The 18,703-nt window shown below is 42.6% G+C and overlaps 1 protein-coding gene across 1 annotated transcript; it reads right to left on the bottom strand.

The window, feature by feature from the left end:
• Positions 1–1,616: 1,616 nt before the first annotated feature.
• On the bottom strand, positions 1,617–13,658 carry tfap2d (transcription factor AP-2 delta (activating enhancer binding protein 2 delta); the record flags this gene model as incomplete). The annotated part of the gene is made up of 8 exons (XM_080831972.1): positions 1,617–1,830; positions 2,514–2,627; positions 3,530–3,671; positions 5,471–5,589; positions 7,798–7,963; positions 10,396–10,456; positions 12,409–12,903; positions 13,620–13,658. 8 exons carry the CDS (start codon positions 13,656–13,658, stop codon positions 1,617–1,619), a joined length of 1,350 nt encoding a protein of 449 aa, XP_080688098.1.
• Between the last annotated feature and the right edge of the window lie 5,045 nt (positions 13,659–18,703).

Below are 18,703 nucleotides of genomic sequence, written 5' to 3'. Positions count from 1 at the left end.
GTGTGTGTGTGTGTGTGTGTTAGTGTGGACTGTCCAGAGATTCCTATTTCCCATTCTTTGTCTGTCATTCAGTCACCTTAAATGTGTTTGTGTGGTTGTGTGCGTGTTTTTTTACTTATGAGTAACAATATGCTGTAAAAATGTATGTATCTGAAAGTCTAAAAAATGTACAAATTATGATCAATGACAGCATGAATTATCTAGACACCTTTCCAGGGCGATTGGGCTTACTGATGACACCTAGTGAATTGTAATGCAGCACCAGTTTAAATTTCATCAGCAAGGTATTCCTGGGCGAGTTTTTGAGAACCCTCCTGGAGATCCAGGGCATCGATCGCTGCTTTGAGTTCAGTCCTCGTAGAGGTTATCGATAAATATCACCAGTGAAGCTGAGATTGGAGTGGCCTGATAGTGGTATGTTCCAAAGCTAACATTAACTAACATGTCTGTGTTGTGTGTGTGTGTGTGTGTGTGTGTGTGTGTGTGTGTGTGTGTGTGTGTGTGTGTTGTGTGCGCACATGTGTGTATCTTGTGTGTGCTCAGATGTGCTCTGAAACAACAAATATGCCATCCAAACACACGTGTTTCGGTTAAAAACATTATTAAAACATTTGATTCTGTCAGTGTTTGTGTGTACTTGCCCAAAGTGAGTGTGAGTATGTGTGTGTGTGTGTGTGTGTGTGTGTGTGTTTCCGTCATGATACAATGAGGCATATTGGCCCTATGTATCTTATAAGAAATAACACATACAGCTCACAGCTGGTTGTGAAAATGTAATTTCATTTTGTTATTAACTTTTGAAAATACACAAATGAATACAGAAAGGATCCGTAAAGTAAATATAACACTTTGAGCAATATGCTTTATTGAACACTGTATTTCTGCAAGTAAGGATATTTCATATATGAACTTCAAAGCCTATGAGAAAAGTTGTCATTTATATATTTATATATATAATTTCTTACATATGCAACTGAAGGTTTCCCTTTTTTTCAAATCAGGTCTTGTGTTCTTAAAGGAGTGTGTGGAATGTTTGTTCTGGATGTGTACAAACGTTAACATGCACAATATACAGTTACTAACGGCAACCAGGAGTTACCTGAACGACTTTACAGTTCCATACAGACCGCAATGAGGCCTACACAGAGATGGAATGTTTATCTTTTAATCAAAAGATGTCACATCTTATAATAACGCAAAGGACAAACAAAACATTTCTTCAAAAGCAATATAAATAATCAATAACTTAATTCATATAAAAAACGCGTATAAATAATGTACTTTTGTGCGGTTGAGTGGCAGAGACTACAGTCGTTTGAACTAAATAAGGGAAGATACAGAGAGGCAGGTGGGAGAGATGGAGAGATGGAGGGATAGAGAGGCACATGTGTAATAAATCAACCCAAAAAGAAACCAAGGAATGACCGAGGAGGGGAAAGAAAGAAAACATAAAACGAAGAAAACAACAAACTTCTCAGCCACACCCTCTTGACAGTTCCAGCTCCACCCACCAGCACAAATAAACCCTGCCCACTCACTCTCCCCCACTAGCAGGAAGTGCCCCCCCTCAACCCAACCCGCCCCCATGAACAGCAACAGGAAGACAGTCAAGACAGTCATTCCGTTTTCTCCATCTTGCCGTCTTTGGCGGGGGCATCAGTGGACTTGCGCAGCGGCGTTTTGTCGGCGTTGATCTGGCTGCCGTCCGGTGTGCCCGAGCCCTTACTGGCAGAGTGCTTGTCCAGGTAGTTGAGCATCTCACTCAGAATAGTCTGGAAGGTGCTGAGGGCCGCGCAGATGGCCGGTGTGCCAAAACCGTGGGTGATGAGACTGGAAATAGAGAGACAGGGCAGTTAGGCTCTGTGTGGTACGCTCGGCGTGTTCAGTGTGAATGTTAGTTAGTAGCTTGCATGTTATTAGCTTGTGCGGGTGTGTGTGGGTGTGTGTAGGTGTGTGGGCCACAGAGATGGCCTGCGTGCCAAAGCAATACGTTAAAAGCCTGGAGGAGATAGACGAGGCAATGAGCCTTGTGTGCTTATTTGGTATGTATTTGTATAAATTAGTATTTTGTGTGTGTGTGTGTGTGTGTGTGTGTGTGTGTGTAGCTGAGAGCAGAGGTAAACCAGAGTACAGTGTTCAGAGGGTGCTCTCCTGAACAATGAAAAATAAAAAGTCAATAGTGTCCTTGAGGAAGTAGTGCTTGTTGAGAATGTATATATACGTAGTCTACTCTGAAAACACATTTACATCGCCATGTTTGTGTCTGCAATTGCAAATATATGGGAGAGGCTCTCAATAATTCATGGGTGTTTGCCCATAGCTATATCCCAAGTTGGTAATTTAGTGAGGTGTCTAGTTTTACAGGTCTGGTGTGTGTGTGTGTGTGTGTGTGTGTGTTTGTGTTTGTGTGTGTGTGTGTGTGTGTGTGTGTGTGTGTGTGTGTGTGTGTGTGTGTGTGTGTGTGTGTGTGTGTGTGTGTGTGTTGGATGGGACAGACAGTACATGTGCTGTACCTGAAATGTGTGAGGTGTCTCTGGATGTCTTGGTCCAGTATGGGTGTCGGTCTTGAGGAGCCCAAGGGAGAGCGATCCTGACTCAACAGATCCTGAAACTCCTTACAGATCTGCCTGAAGACACACACACACACACACACACAAACACACAGTCAAAGACTATCCTGCAGGAGGCCTTTGCAAACATATAACATAACTCAGCACCTTAATATCCCTACTGTTCAGAAATCTGTGAAAAGGAACTGAAAAGTTTCACACAATCACCCACACAGGCAGTTACTGAGTAACTGAGTAGGAAAGAGAGAGAAAGAGAGAGAGAGAGAGAAAGAGGGTGACACAGAAAAAAAGAGAGAGTGAGAGAGGGGGGAACAGAAACAGAGCGAGAGAGAGAGCAGCAAACTAAAGTTACAGCATGTTGTGGAAATCCCCAAGCACATACACACAGACACACACACACACACACACAAAGCTCTGGCGCATCAAAAGCCTGCGACTCATAGTACGGGAAGAGACTGGTGAAGAGAGGAACTTGTCTGGAGACAGTCCCCAGTCTCTCTCAGCAGCAGTGTCTGATTCCACCGCCTGAAAATATCCCCTACAACTTCACACTACAGTCTGGGTGAGGCTTCAGCAGTAGCCCTCATAGATACATGACTATCACGAGACATATCATAAAAGACAGATTTATAATAAGAGTATTTCATCCAGCAGACTACTATAACAGGCAATCCAACTTTGCCAACTTTAGAATATTTCCCAGTATCTCATTTGATACTGAACCCTACTCCCCATGGAGATGAAGATAAAAGTGGAAACAAATCGACAATATAAATGTGTGCACAACCTGGATGCTTTTCATGGCTGTTTTCAGTTCCTCTCTTTTTTGTAGTGGCTGTGTTTTTGTTCTGAAGCACCTTTTGTATTAAAAGATGAGTACAAGTGTCTGTGTTTATGTGTGAGAGTGAGTGTTTGTTTGAGAGGGGTAGCGTGTATTTGAGCATGCGAAACATTCTTACTTGGTGGCCAGCACCATCTTCTTGCGTGCGTTCTGTTCCTTGGGTTCCGTGTGCTGTCGGGCCAGGTGCTCTCCGACGGCTTTGGAGGGAAACTCGGTCTCGCAGGTGTAGCCGAAGTCCCTGGCCAGATGGAGCGCCTCACCTGGCGAGAGAGAGAGCAGGAAGGAGACGGGGGGAATAGGAGAGAAAGGGAGGAAGAGGAGGAAGAAGAAGAGATCCTAGTGTTAGAGACCTGAAGCCATACTGCCTGCAAACAGGGAAACATCCTCTCTGTTGTTACTGCAAACCCCTTTTCTCTTACACATCCCTCATCCACACCTAAGAACAATTAGCTCCTGTCTCCGCCCCAAAACACTAAATGGATCACAGCATGTCCTGCTGGCCACAGAACCACGCATCCAACTGCTCGGCACAGCACGTGGTGCCCACTGCAGAGTGATTACTGCCCAGACACCAAAACTGGGCCACAGTGATGCGGGGGGGGCCGGGTGATGAGCCGACTGGTGCTAGACTGGAGCTCGAAATGAAAATGGAGATGGAGATGAGAAACGAGGCGAAGGCTGAGACTGAGAAACGAGGCTAAGGCTGAGACTGCAGGTCCCACAGGAGAACCCAGAGGAAGGTTTATCGCGTGCGTGTGTGTGTGTGTGTGTGTGTGTGTGCTACTCATCAAATGAGATCCCAATTAAAGGACCTCACTCCGCCACAGTATGAAAAAATAAGAATCATTCGATCATCATTCCAATAAACAATAAAGATATGTATTGCATAAATACTTTTATTTCTTATAATATAGTAATAACAACAACAATAATGACAATAATAATAATAATAATAGTGAGGGTCTTTTAATAATGCTAAATGACTAAAATAATGAAGGCGTTTTCCCTTCAGGATTTTCAGACAGCAGATATGACCTATTTTCCCAAGGTTTTCCTCCTTGCAAGATTTCTCTCTAATAAAGGGGCGGGGGTGGCAAGACAAAGACCACATCTAAAGTGATATTAATGTCAACACGTTTGGTCTGCTCTGCCCGTCCATGAGCCCTGGCTGCAACATTTCCAGGATGGGATATTATGTTAAATATACTGCCGTTAAAAATGCAAAGCAATCACACAAAAAAAGCAGAATTGTCAAAAGACGCTCTTTCATTTCACTAAATGGGATAAAAAGATTTAAAAAATACATCGGGACCTAAATGAACAACAGTAAATATATGATAAAGATTTTCCCTGAATTGCATATTGTATTCATAATTTTTACATTTCTGCCTTAAAACATTAGTAATACAGTAGATTGGTATCAAAGCACCACACACCTTCAGATTGATGATAAATATGCTTCTTAGTCCATTAGTTGCTACCATGGCAAATCATTACATTAAAGAGTGCAGCTCTATCTCCCACTGTTATTTACCAACCTGATAGCATCCCCTTCCACTCGAATCACAATCATTTATGACAACCTATGTGAACTTGTGTATCCTGACATGGACGAAAGCAACAATGAAACTGCAATCATGTTTCCCCTCACCTTGAGCAGGCAAACAGCTAGATCATAAGGCGAGAAGATAGTACTTTCATGTGAAAAACTGGAATTAAAGTTCTGACCTTGATGGTGTGGCAGGCGAAAAAAAGCCATGTTTGAACGTGAGCAGCGAACATAATTCAAAACACATGAACATTGAAGGCCGCCAGACTAGGGAACCGTGAATACGGATCACAGAGACTCTCCAGGCATATATGCCTTCAACCCAAAGTTAAGGCTTTTGGTCTGGGAGGGGGGAGGGGGGGCACCTATGCACCTATTTGGACAGCCTCTGTGACCAGGCTTACCAAAAGTCCACCAATGTGCACATGATGACCTTAGGAGTGATTTATATGAGTGGCTACGAGCGCTGCTACCGCCGGTGAACCCTGTGTCTGACTGCGGTGGGATTACCTTCTACGAGCGAGGTGAGGAGCGTGACGTTGGCAGCTTTCCTCCGGCCAGCCGGGAGGTTTAGGCCGAGGCGGTCGAGTTTCTCTCGCAGGCACCGTCCGCCGTTCTTCGACTTTGCTCTGGAGGGGAAGAGGAGGGAACACGCCCGTCAGTAATCCACCTATTCTCTTTCACTCTCTCGTTAAAGAGTGACTTCTCTACCTTCCAGCATACAGTCTTATCAAAAACTCTCAGAATGTCATCATATCAGACATCTCTTTTGAAAACTATCCACAATAATTGATTATTTCAGCATAATGTCAAAATACCATTCATTTGGTATTTTGACGACACATTAAGTAAGGACAGTATGAATCACTCACATTAAGTATAGAGTATGAATCATTCTCAAATGGACAGACTGGCAATAAAAAAGGACAATGCTCAGGGAATCCTCTCATAATTAAGAAAATAATTGAACCATGCATTCACACATTCACCTGAAAATGCAACCACCAGGTAGTTAATGCCAATGCTTTTCAATGTGTACAAATGAATGTGTGCTACTGTTGCAGAGGATACCATTTTGGTTAGTAGGGTCTGATTAGATGCATAGATGCAGTTTAGAGAGAGCAGCCTTGCTAATCTCAGTCTGATTGATGCAGACTACCGGGAGCACATGCTTCTACAACACAAGACAGATCATCCATTTTTTCTTTCCCCCACCCCTCTCTCATTCTTTCTTTCTCTCTCTCTCTCTCTCGCTTCTCACTGGCCTCATTTCAGCTCTCCAGTCTCCAGCCCTCATCAATAATGGAGCTCCAGTTTCTCCACTTCCCCCCTCTTCTTCTCTTCTCCTCTCCTCTCCTCCTGCCTCCTCTCATCCCCTCATTCACTCATCCACATATACCCCCACACTCCCTCCTTCATGTCAGGGTTAAGCATCCAGCCATCTTTCACCTCCACATCCTCCCTCTCTGTCTATCTGTTTCTCTGTCTGTCTATCTCTCTATCTCCCTCTCTCTCCATCCCTCTCTCTGCATGTCGATCCCTGAATGTGACGACCATCCCTCACAACGCATCACAATGTTTTTTTTCTTTTCTCCACAGCCATGTTGTGTTGCACAAATGTAATATCTCTAAAAATGTTGAAATCATAGCACTCCCCGTCATCACTGCCATGGCTCTCAGATGCTCCAATGTCAGAACCCCCCCCCCCCCCCCTCCCCTCACCAGCACCACCACACCATTACACTGAAACTACAACCAAAGACACCCTTTGATAAACCACACGCACGAACAGTCAGGTGTCATTTCAGAGTGATTTCCAGAGAAAATGGAAGTTTGTTGGGGTAGGTGTGGAATCTACACACATGCATGTCCATACATTAAATCCATATGATCATTCAGAGACTACAGCACTTAGGAAACCCTTTGTTTCAGGACATTCACTCCTTCACACCTGTTACTGAGGCACTGTGCTTTGGACAGAAGCAAGTTTGGTACATTCTCTACAGTGTGGCATTCCTGGTCAGAATATGGTGTATGGAAATGGAAACTTGAATACATAAACCAGATTTGTACAGGACTATGTAAGGTCTGCAGCACTAAAACTTAGCTCTGAGCGATACGTACTTAGAACACGAAGGTCTGTTTTTCTTACTCTCATAGTTAATAATCGAAATAACAAAAATCGAAGCTCAATGGGAAAAAATCTGGGACACTGCTGGAGACAGGCACTAAAACACTGTCCAGCTGTATTAACCAATCAGCAATCATCTTAAGTCATGGCTTATTTTCCTGCTGATGATGTAGCATGAGTGCAGCATAATGATGGGATGAGCTCCACCCCTGTGGTGGCAGAAGTCAGCAAGTCTGGCGGAGGTTAGCAAGAACGGCTAACATCCTTACAGAACAGAAGAATTTCCCTTTGGGGATCGATAAAGTACTCATCCTAATTCTCTCAATCTCTCTGTATCTATCGTTATGTCTACCTATCTATTTATCTATATATCTATATCAACTTTAATATATAATATATATATATATACTATGTGTATGTAAGATAGATGTTCATAGCTCTGAAGAGTATGTATGAGTAAAAGACTGACTGTATGAAATGTGTGTGAAATTCAAAATCAACGTATATTATTCAAATATATATGTGGTAATATGTATGATGTAAATTGAGACTGAACGAGCAGAGGTATGGATAGCCAAATAACATGGATGGGTGGGGGAAGGAAACTATAGGTGACTGTAAAGCACACACACACACACACACACACACACACACACACACACACACACAGGTCTTTTCTCCACAACAGATGGATAGAGTCGGGTACCTTCTCAAAATGCCCCCCAGCAGCGAGGCGTTGAGGCACTCTGGCGGCGAGAGGCGTCTCTTGACCTCCGCTATCGTCACCTTGTACTTGGAGGTGGAGCTGAGCAGGGACAGTCTGCCAGGCACTGAGCAGAACAGGTCTGTGGGGTTCACCACACACGTGCCACCTGTAGCCACAACACACACATCACACTGTTAACACACAGACATGATACACACCTGGGAACACACTAGATGCACACACTGGTGCACACTCACAGTATGTGAGAAAGCATGGCGGTGATGCAGGACGGTATATTATAATGATATACATTAGCCATTCCCTGTACCATATCATTCATTTAGGCACCTGTAGTCTAACATTAACCTGGAAGATGTGTTATTTGGAAAAAACACATTTTTGATGTAAATAATTTAAATAGCACCTCATACTCTTGAAGAGATAGTATAGCTTCTGCACACAATGATCTAAATTAGATCACATTGGAGGAAGCAGTGCTCTGTTTGTGTGTGTGTGTGTGTGTGTGTGTGTGTGTGTGTGTGTGTGTGTGTGTGTGTGTGTGTGTGTGTGTGTGTGTGAGTGTCTGATGTTCCATACTTGTGGTTCTTTACCTAGGCTGTGTAACGTCAGTCACCTTAAAGCGGTCTGACACAAACCCAAGATCTCCAAGAGCATGCAAGTTCAACATCATATTAATTCCCTCCAAAATGTTTTGATTCAAAGTAGTTTGTATTTTATGTTGCCAAGGGCAATTGAAAAAGAGCTATTGCCGGTAGTCTGGTCGCGAGCGTCGGGCCCAGAGGCGATAGCTGTATTTAAGCGCGGAGAGTAGCCTGAGGCAGCGCGCGAGCGATCACAAAGCGAATCAAATGCTTTTTACGGGTTTGCCACGAAAATTAAAGAAAAAAAGACATAGGCCAAATGTCACACTGTTTCTATTTCAACCATTACTGTGTTTACAACGCGCGCCTCCCGCCTCTTTCAGTCAGCACACAAAACCTTTGCGCGCGACTGTGCGAAAAGCTTGGCTAGGCGGGGGTAAGCTTGATCAAATTCCTGAAAGCTAAGAGGGATACTAATGATTAAAACACAGACGACTTTTCTAAGTAGGATCCTGGTTTCTTGAGTGATTTCTTGTGAAAAAGGTTATCTGAATATTCAATGAAGCCAAAGCTGCAGTCAGTGTGAACAACATTAATATGATCTCCACTGAATTTGGACCCGCGCTGCATTAACATATCAAAGCAGCAGCCGGAGGCGAGAGAAGCTATCGATACAGGAGCACGAGGTAAAGCAAAGATTATTGGTTGTGATGGTTGGAGCGGCGGAGCTCCCGGCTAAATCCTGCACACCATTAACTGGAAGTGATCGCGCTGGGATCCGCGCTCCTACGCGCCTGTGAGCCGCGAGCCCAACACCTAGACAGAGTTTATTAAAAATTAAGAAGCCGAGACGCCACGCGCTTTATGGTAAACTCCACATGTGTATAGAAGCCTTATGCGAGCGGCCACTTTGAAGCAATAGACAAAGAGACCGCGGCAAAACTGCACGGGACTGAGACCTGTATAGGCAACATGACAGGCTACGCAAACACCAAAAACTAACTTCATCCAACTAAATCACTCTGGTGTTCATGAAATATGAGTACTATTAGTATTGCTCTCTCTTAAGACTCACAACGTGTCCCCCAACCAAACCGCCACCGCCCCCGCCCCACACACATACACAAAAACACAATTTTCGTGAAAATCCTGCATGTCACATCTTTTACTCATATATAGAAGAAAAAAAAATCCCTCCATTCCAATCACACCGAACCCCCCCCCACAAATGCGTATATTAGGCCTATTAGTATAGTGTTAATGACGAGTTCAAATTCACAACAATAATAATAATCAGTAGTGAGTTTTTTTCGTTCAACCTAATAATCGAAATAAAATAAACGGCCATTATTAGATACTACACAGCACTGACGTGTCATATTAAAAAAAGACGCCAAAATTAGAGTTTTGTAGGGATTTTGTAGGAAGAGAATAATAGAATAGAAAATAATAGAGTTGGCTACTTTGCAAAAACTTGTGTTGGTATACGTGTAAATAATATTAAATAGGTCAGGTTTTTGTCCTAGTATTATTATTTCCTGGCAAAGATATTTTTCCTGGTCATGATTTGGTTGGCTGTTCAACTGTCATCTATTTAAATGTCAACATAGAACTAACAAATACAAATTGTAAATTAAAAGGTGATCAATAAAATTCACTATCGAGATCAGGGGAATTATTAAATACATATGTGTTTTTATATGTATGCAAGCGGCATCTTCAAAATTAAAAATAAAATGACCATGAGTCAGATATTTATATGTCTACATATGTATGTATAGACAAAAAAATATGGATGTTCGTTTGCTAGTGCATTTTTTAAGGAAGTGAAAAATAGGTATAAAAAATATGTACATAGAGATTATTTAATTAAATGTCACACACACAGAACTCCATATTTGGATTATAATTAATTAAGTGCAGTGCATGTCACAAAAAATAACTAGAGAAGGCAAAAAGTGTATTTGTGTGTGTTTAAGGGTGAGTGAGTTCTTACCTCTACGGATGACTCCTCCTTGGCCATTAAGAACAAGTCCACATTGTGCGTCCACAGAGCCCTAAACACATCCATACAAGCCATGCACAAACACACACACACACACACACACACACACACACAAACACACACACACATATATATATCAGATGCTGACACAACTACATTTGACATATTTATTCAGATGAACAATCAAGGAAGTGAAGGGTAAGGAAGATACTATCGGTGTGTGTGTGTGTGAGAGAGAGAGAGAGAGTGAGTGTGTGTGTTTGTGTGTGAGAAGACCTAACCTGTTACATAAAACCGTCACTAACCAGCAAGCTACTTTACGCTCGCCAGACTAGCGCATTTATCAGTGATGTCATCAGCATGAGGAACACGAGACTTTATCAAAAGAGTTAATCCGTCTCGCGAGCCATGACCAGTATAATGCCGAGTTGCAGCCAGCCAGCCACACACACAGAGAGAAACAAATGACGGTGTGTTCACTACCATACTGAAGAGGTCTTGTAAGCCTTTTTAACAAACTCCTGCTCCATTTTTCTCTTTCCGCAGCTAAAGTGATTATAAAATCAATATACAAACCCACCAGATCGGGCATAAATTACGCGCTCGTGAGCTAAAGGTATGGCAGCTCCTTTTGTCCTGCGTGCCAAATCTTTTTAGCAGCTCAAAGATGCGCCTCTGTGCACGGGACTGGCCGCATCTGTTCCGAGACTTTACTGAGTGCACGTTTAATTCAGCCCGGGAGAAAGGTCGAAAACCTTTTCACGCGACCTGTGTGTGTGTGTGTGTGTGTGTGTGTGTGTGTGTGTGTGTGAATTTGTTAAATGTTTCAAAACATAGATTATGGAGAATATAATAATAATTACAATAATAATAATTATTATTATTATTAATAATAATAATACAAATAATAATTGTCAGAAAGTACAACTGTCTCAGAAAAACTTCCTTGGTATACAGTATGATTTTATACACAGCAAAATGTTTTTATGTTGGTTAACACTTCATAGTAGGTTGATATAGTGTGTGTGTGTGTGTGTGTGTGTGTGTGTGGGGGGGGGGGGGGGTTTGTAGGTTTACTTAATTTCGCCGACAGAAAATATTTTTTTAATATTTAATATTTCAAGATTGGAAGTATTAATTTTAATTCTTCGGGGGAAATGTGGTTACGCATTGTAAGGCTGACCTTAACACACGAAAAATTATGCCTTTGCTTCATTATTTGTCAATGTAATGCAGAGGTCTTCTGGCACCCATTTTTGTACTAACGTGTTTTTTAACTTGCAAGTTAAACTTGAACTGCCTTCAGCATTCAGATGTCACTGCATAAAGAGGCAGTTGATTGACATTAAGTCCTAAATTGGATAAACTACGGTGCTCTACTGTGAAGGATTTCCCTTTTGTCCTCACGCTCCCAATCCCTTAATCCGGTCTTTTACCGGAGAAAAGAGCAACAGCGGCTCTCCAGCCGGTGCGGTTATTCCACTGCCTTTAGAACAATATGGACGTGCTAGAGGTCTAGTGTATGTAAATACCCAATGAAAAGAAACATTTAAAATATGGAGCTGGTTAACGTCTTGAGTGGAAATTGAGCCCGAGTAAAAAAGTGCATATTTTAACAGGGGAAAAAAACACGGCACAATTATGCATCAACTTTCTATCGTATTGAATATTTGTATCCAGTTTGTATGTGTCAAATTTATGGATCCTAAATTTTTTCGCATCGAATTAATAGCCTATTGTTATTTTTTTTACCTTACTGTTTTAGGGCATCAAGGCCATGTGTCGAAAGGCTTTTTGTAATTTTCTATTAATCTCCGTCGGCGAGCGCCACTGAAGACAGACCTCTTCAATATGAAGTGGAGATTTATTACGTTTGACGGTTGCTATCACTCTGAGAAAATCAGTAAGTGGTTATTTTTCATGCTGTGTGTGTGTGTGTGTGAGAGAAAGATAGTTGACGGCTTTGTATTCGATGCTTTAACAGTGGGAGCACATGGATGGTACCTGTAGGTCCTCGGCCCCTGGCGGAAGCCCCAACCCGGCTCCGGGCAGTAGTCTCTGCTCGGGGTGCATGCCATACTGGGAGCCGTGGCTCATCAGGGAGAGGTCATGTCGCCGGTAAGCGTCCAGACACCCCAGTTCCCGCCGCTGCTCGTCCAGGCACGACGACTTGAGCGCCCGGGCGTTGTGTAGGTTGATGAAGTCTGCCGGCTCGCCGTGGTGAAGTTGTTGATAGTATTGCTGGGAGTGGTGTAGCGTATTGAGCGAGTAGGCGTCCGGGTTCACGGCCGGGTGACTGTGCTGGAACTCATAATGAAAGGACTGGTGGTGTAAGGGCGTGTATTGGTGGTTCGAAGGAAAATATGGGGAGGCAAATTCGGTTCCGGTTGCCGGGTACGTGAGAGGAGACGAGGAAGAGTATGCGACAGAGGAGTTGGCCACAGATTCCAAACACCCGAGCTGCATCAAACGGTAGCTGTTTGATCCGTCGTGACGTATCTGTACCGAAGAGAAAAAAAGGAAGAAAAATATGAGGGATGTCATTTACACGCGCTCGCAGCTACACCGCAGCACAGGGCGCTCTGTGAACGAGGCATTTCACACGCGCTAAAGCGAGCTAGACAGAAACTCTGCCTCCCAAACACACAAACACACACGAGCTCAAAGTGGCCTCAGAAAAGTACCTGACGGCGATGTCATCTCCCCATGCCTGGGAGGGGAGCGCGTGAGGCAGCTCGTGTTAGCGGCTGTGATTTTTTTTTATCTCCCTACGTGTCTATCATTCGCCACGCGCACTCCTTAAAAGAATATTATTATTATTATTTTCTCGGCTGCAAAGGATTTTTGTCCCAGTACGGTGCACTCACATAAGTGCAGGTAAGCACCCGTGCCACCGGAGTCTTCCACAACAAAACTGTTCTAATCACGGTGAGCCAGAGGCTCACACACCCAGCGAGCCTCACATTTTCTTCCAGATACCACAAGGTGCTATTATTTCTTTAAAGAACAGGAGACAACTAGTAGTTACACCAAGTCTGCGGTACTCCGCAACCGCTTGCACAATTTCTACACTTGTCCTACCGTATCAGTGCAGTTAAGTCCTAGTCCGCGACAGATGTCATAGCCCATTTCACTCTTTCTCTACTTTATTGGGTGAGGAGTTTAATTAAATGAAACGGATTTGTGAGGTGAGAATAAAAAAGAGTTAAAAATACCTCCGCATCGTGAACCAGTCCCGGAAAGGTGGTTGACATTCTCGCGATCCAGGAACCCCCGATTTCCTCGCGCTACCGAATAAAATGCGTTAAAAATCCCAAATATAGCGCGTGAAATTGAAACGCGGCCTCGCGGAGTGGGTAAAAGCTGGCTGTAACGTGTTTCCCTCTGCACAAAAGGCGCTCCCTGGCTCGGATTTTGTACTTGCAGGGTATTTCTCCGGCTGATGTCGTAGGTCCCTTGGTAATATAGAAGTTTTGAAAATTAAGCATCAGCATTGAGGAATGGGAGGACAATAGACGGAGGAGCCTCATCCCCAGGAGACGAGGAATAAATATTGTATCTTCGCCTAATAAGGAACCAAGTGCGCTTTCAACATTTTTGATGATTTTTTGTGGACATTTCTTTATGGGCGTTTGTGTTTTTCTACCGCCGACCATTGCTTTTTACGCGTGTATGCCAACGGCTTCACGATTTATGGTAGCCTACATTTGGGGATTTTTATTTTCAACAGAAATGTAAGTTTTCTTTTTCCAAAATTTCTTATGCACTTCTCATTTGGGTGAATTTAATAAATACATGTTTGATTGATATAATATCATTAATGTTTTGGTAATGCCTTTTTCGGTCGCGTTCATTTATCTATGAAACGGTGTACCTTTTGCAAATAGAATGATGGTGCCATGTATCAAATTACAACTGAATTTTAACAACTGAGAAGAATATGAAGCTCATTTGCTATATTTCTGTATACACTTTCCACAATAGAAGAGGCTAATGCCACGATCGAATTATTTAATTAACTGTATGGAAATGAATCAAACTACATAATTTTTGCATGGAATAAGGATATATCTGCACTTCCAGTGTTAGCCTTGATTTCTTTGTTTTAGGGTAAGATGAACGAATAAACAATTTTATTTCAATAATCTTTCAATTTCTTCATATAATTATACAGTGATATCCTAAATATGATATTGTTCTTGAGACGCCAGCAGGTGTGTTTACGTTTTTTCTTACCATTATGTTGCTGATGCAAGGTGCATACTGCACCCTGATATTGACAGATGTGGAAAGCATTGTTTAGCCTCTCGTACTTTAAAAAAAAAACTATTTTACTGCAGTTTTATTTCACACGCTAGCCTGTCTGGTGTCCACTATCTTGTCTATTCGGTGGCACGTTAATTTGGGGCCTGGACCTGAACGGATTGTAGTGTGCTTGTTGGACATAAAGGGGAAATGTCGGTTTATTATCGATTTGTGATCGGTTTCACATTAGAACAGAACGTGTAAAGCACATAACAAAAATACAATGGAAGCTCAGAAATATTAAATATTAGCGACGAAAATGTAAAACATAATTTTTCCACACTTCATATAAGACTCACCTATAGCATTTGGTTTGACGGATAAGAAATGCATACTCTATTAACAGCTTCGTTACAACAAAAAAGGAAAAAAGGGCCAACTTTTGTGTAATATTGACAAAGACGATTCCCACTACTGACGACTTAACCTTTGCTTGTGTGAAAGGTAGTTATTAGTGCTTAGATGTTGGGGTTTAATCGCGCGTGTAGCCTGTGTGCGTGTACATCTACAGAAACTCTCCTGTCCCTCTCGAGCACCAGTTTTATCCTCCTTGCCCGACGCCCCCACCCTCTCGTGCTCTCTCAATGCATGAACTCTGTGAGCGAGACTACAGCAGTTTCTAAGTGTTTTTAAAAGCTCATGCTCTCCTTATTTAACCCAAATTATTGCTATTACCGCAGGCTCGCTCTCTCACGTAAGAGGAAGGGCGGACGGTGCCGCCGTGAGCGTCCGGTTTCTCGCGTGTGGGGAGGGTCTTTAGTACGCACGCACGCACACAAGCACACACCCACTCACACATACAGACACGCGTGCGCGTTATATACAATACCAAGAAAACCGCACAATGTGGGAATGGGATTCCCTTTTATGACTACATTTATTTATAAATAGCGTATAGCCTACTCCCCAAAATATCAACATATCCCAAGAAAGGCGTAAACTCACAGCAGTTATGGCATGTGTGATTAAGGTTTGCCATGGGGCATATATGACTGATGTTTGAGATTGAGCGTTTATTCGTATGCAGCCGGTGTCAAACCTTTTTCGATCCTTATGCTTTATTATACCTGTGTGTGTGTGTCTCTGTGTGTGTGTGTGTGTGTGTGTGTGTGTGTGTGTGTGTGTGTGTGTGTGTGTGTGTGTGGGCCTTGTGTGAGAGACAGATAAACATACAGCCAAGCACAGGCCACCGAAATTAGATGAGCATGTTAGCGACAGAATAACAGAAATGAGAGGAGACAGAAAGGGCGAGAGATGAGTTGTTTTGTCTCACGTGAGGGATTAAGTTTTCGCCTGAAGTCTGTGAGCTCGCGGGATGTAGCGGGGGCACCAGTTGCACGGTAGACGGTCCTAATAGGGCTTAGCGAATACCTCGCGATGCCATATGCACGCTGTACCGGTTAGGGCTGGCTCCATCTGTTCGCCCTGTCCGCGAGGATGCACCACAAAATCCAACTCACTCACCAAATAACAAAAAACCCGCTTCCAATGAAATTGTGTTTTAAGCCAACCCGAACATGGACCATGAACACTCTCTTAAGTCGCCTGTGTATGACGCTACAGCCTGACACAACAACACACAGCTGTTGAGTGCCGTGGCCGATTAGAGGACGCCCTGGAACATTTGGATCTGTCACTAGCTGTCATCCCTAATTTTAATTTTGAGGGGATGGTTTCGTTTATGTTTACTCAAGACTTGTCTGCAACCCAGAAAAACGGAAGCTTCTTAATCAAAACCCAAGCCCCAGTGAACTGTGTTAGAAGTTATCTTGAAACCCGGAAGTTGCCTGTGCGATATGAAGTAGGCTAGCACACTGATGTGCACTTTATCCTTTAGGAGGAGTGGTGGTCACTCACTTCTGACGTCAGACTAATACTCTGACAAACGCATCACACACTTCGAAGAGACGCAACATCCGAACTAATGTGTAGACTGATATTTAATTGTGGTCCCATGTCACACAAGGTAGTGACATTAATACAAAAAAAAATGTCTGATATCCTTACTGGAACAGTTTTAAGCAACACGCTTTTACTGTTTTGCCATCTGTAGCCTACAACATTTTTTTGTTATTGTGAATCATAAGACTACTTTGTAAGAAATATTGCAAGGTTTGCCCAGTCAGTGTTGTGAAGTGGTGTGTAGTTTGGGATGGTTCGGCTGTTGAGCCATTAAAACTTTTCTGACATCCTTCCTCTAATGACAAATATAGGCACCCAACCCTTGACTGGCAGAAGAAGCGTTAAGAGTTGAGAACACATCATGATGACAGTTGGTGGTTGCGCGTCTCGAGTCTTGAACAAGCTGTAAAATGTTTGTTATTCTAAAACTGTATGCAATTAAGAAATACAGTCAGTCTGTTTAACCGTGACCTACATAGGACAGCTCGGCCTTTTCTCTGTCACACAGACACACACACACACACACACACACACACACACACACACACACACACACACACACACACACACACACGCACACAGAGGCAGAGTTTTATATGCTAATAGAATTGAAATGGGGGAGGGGCAAGGCGTCAGTCACAATCCCCGCGTGGTGTATTTAAAGATTTGCACTAAATTAATTTCTCAGCGCTGGAGGTGTACAACAGCGAACAGGTGGCCGTTAAAATGACTATTCAAGTATTTTTCACCGCCAAACTTCATGTGAGCCAGTGTCGAAATAGGAATTAAAGTTGTAAAATAAAATACAGTTATGTCATAGTCATATCTTTGACTTTGATGATACATTTGTTCCAGTATGCTATTTGTCATATACATTACCAAAAAGCCTAATTCAGTTGTCAGTCTCTCCTCTGTGTTAATACATCTAACTTTGGGTATCCACAATTACATTTTACATTAATTTATTTAGCAAAGACTTTTATTCAAATCGACTCAGCCTTTACAGATAAGGTATAGATTTGTATCAGTACATATGCTCCCTAGGAGTTAAATTAATTTTGGGATTATGCCCAAGCGGTGCATAAGAGTTGGCAAGATCAGGCATTATTAATTTAGTTGTGTCTGTTCAATCAATAAACGGTCGAAATGAAATCTGTGACATTCACTGTGTAAACGCCCGTCACCCATGAAGACACTGTAGTTCACCTCAATGTCGCCGACGAGCAGACTCCATGCTGACCTTCAGGGACAGGGCACTGTCCGTTAAAAACACGACCACTACACAGTTTCTGTATGGCAAGCTAATCCTGAGTAGATATAATTAGCGCGACCCTGTGTCAGGCCTGTAGCGCCCGCCTGTATGGGCTGCGTAAGCTATTGTAATGAACTCAAGTAGGACATCATCAGCTGCCTGTGTCTTCATTTGTTTTCTTTCTGTTTCTTTTTTTTCCTTTCATTCGTTCTTTCTCTCTTTCCTTAAGTGAATTGAACTTAAATTAAGACGTGACTACAAAACCAGACACGTGCCAGCTGCCAACCAAAAACAAAAGTGCTTAAACGTCGCGTTAATTAAAAAAAGCAATCTGCTGCTTGCTTAGCAGACAGACTAACGGAAAGTGCGCTTGTTGATACACTCCAGAGCGGATGCAACCGAACTAAAGCTGAGAGTTCTTCAATTAGGTCTACGCGTTGTCATCATCATTGCGGTTATTAATTAGGAAGAAAATAAGAAAGATCAACAGACGCCACGTGAGCTTACATGGGCTACTTAAAATAAAACCGAGTCAGTGTGCATTGTTTAAAAGTAATTTGGCGGATATTTTTCAAGTTTACAAAAAAACATATGTATCTTGAACAGATTCGAATACTTATTTTAGACTGTAAACTAGATTGATTGTCACATTTAAAATTTTACCTGTGGATGTCATATTTGTCAAAAAACAACAGTGATCAAAAAGGCCTTGCCAATAGAGGGGAAGATGTCTCTTTCATTTCGTAATGAACACTGTCAGTTCATTTTACTTGGCCAAAGCCCACACATATACAATAGGCTACCTTCTTTTGAAACATTGGACTTAAAATCAATTTTCTG

This window comes from Sprattus sprattus, assembly GCF_963457725.1.
Source record: "Sprattus sprattus genome assembly, chromosome: 2".
NCBI lineage: Eukaryota > Metazoa > Chordata > Actinopteri > Clupeiformes > Clupeidae > Sprattus > Sprattus sprattus.
The sequence above is the reverse complement of the archived record's forward strand: the minus strand, read 5'-3'. Positions and strand labels throughout refer to the sequence as shown.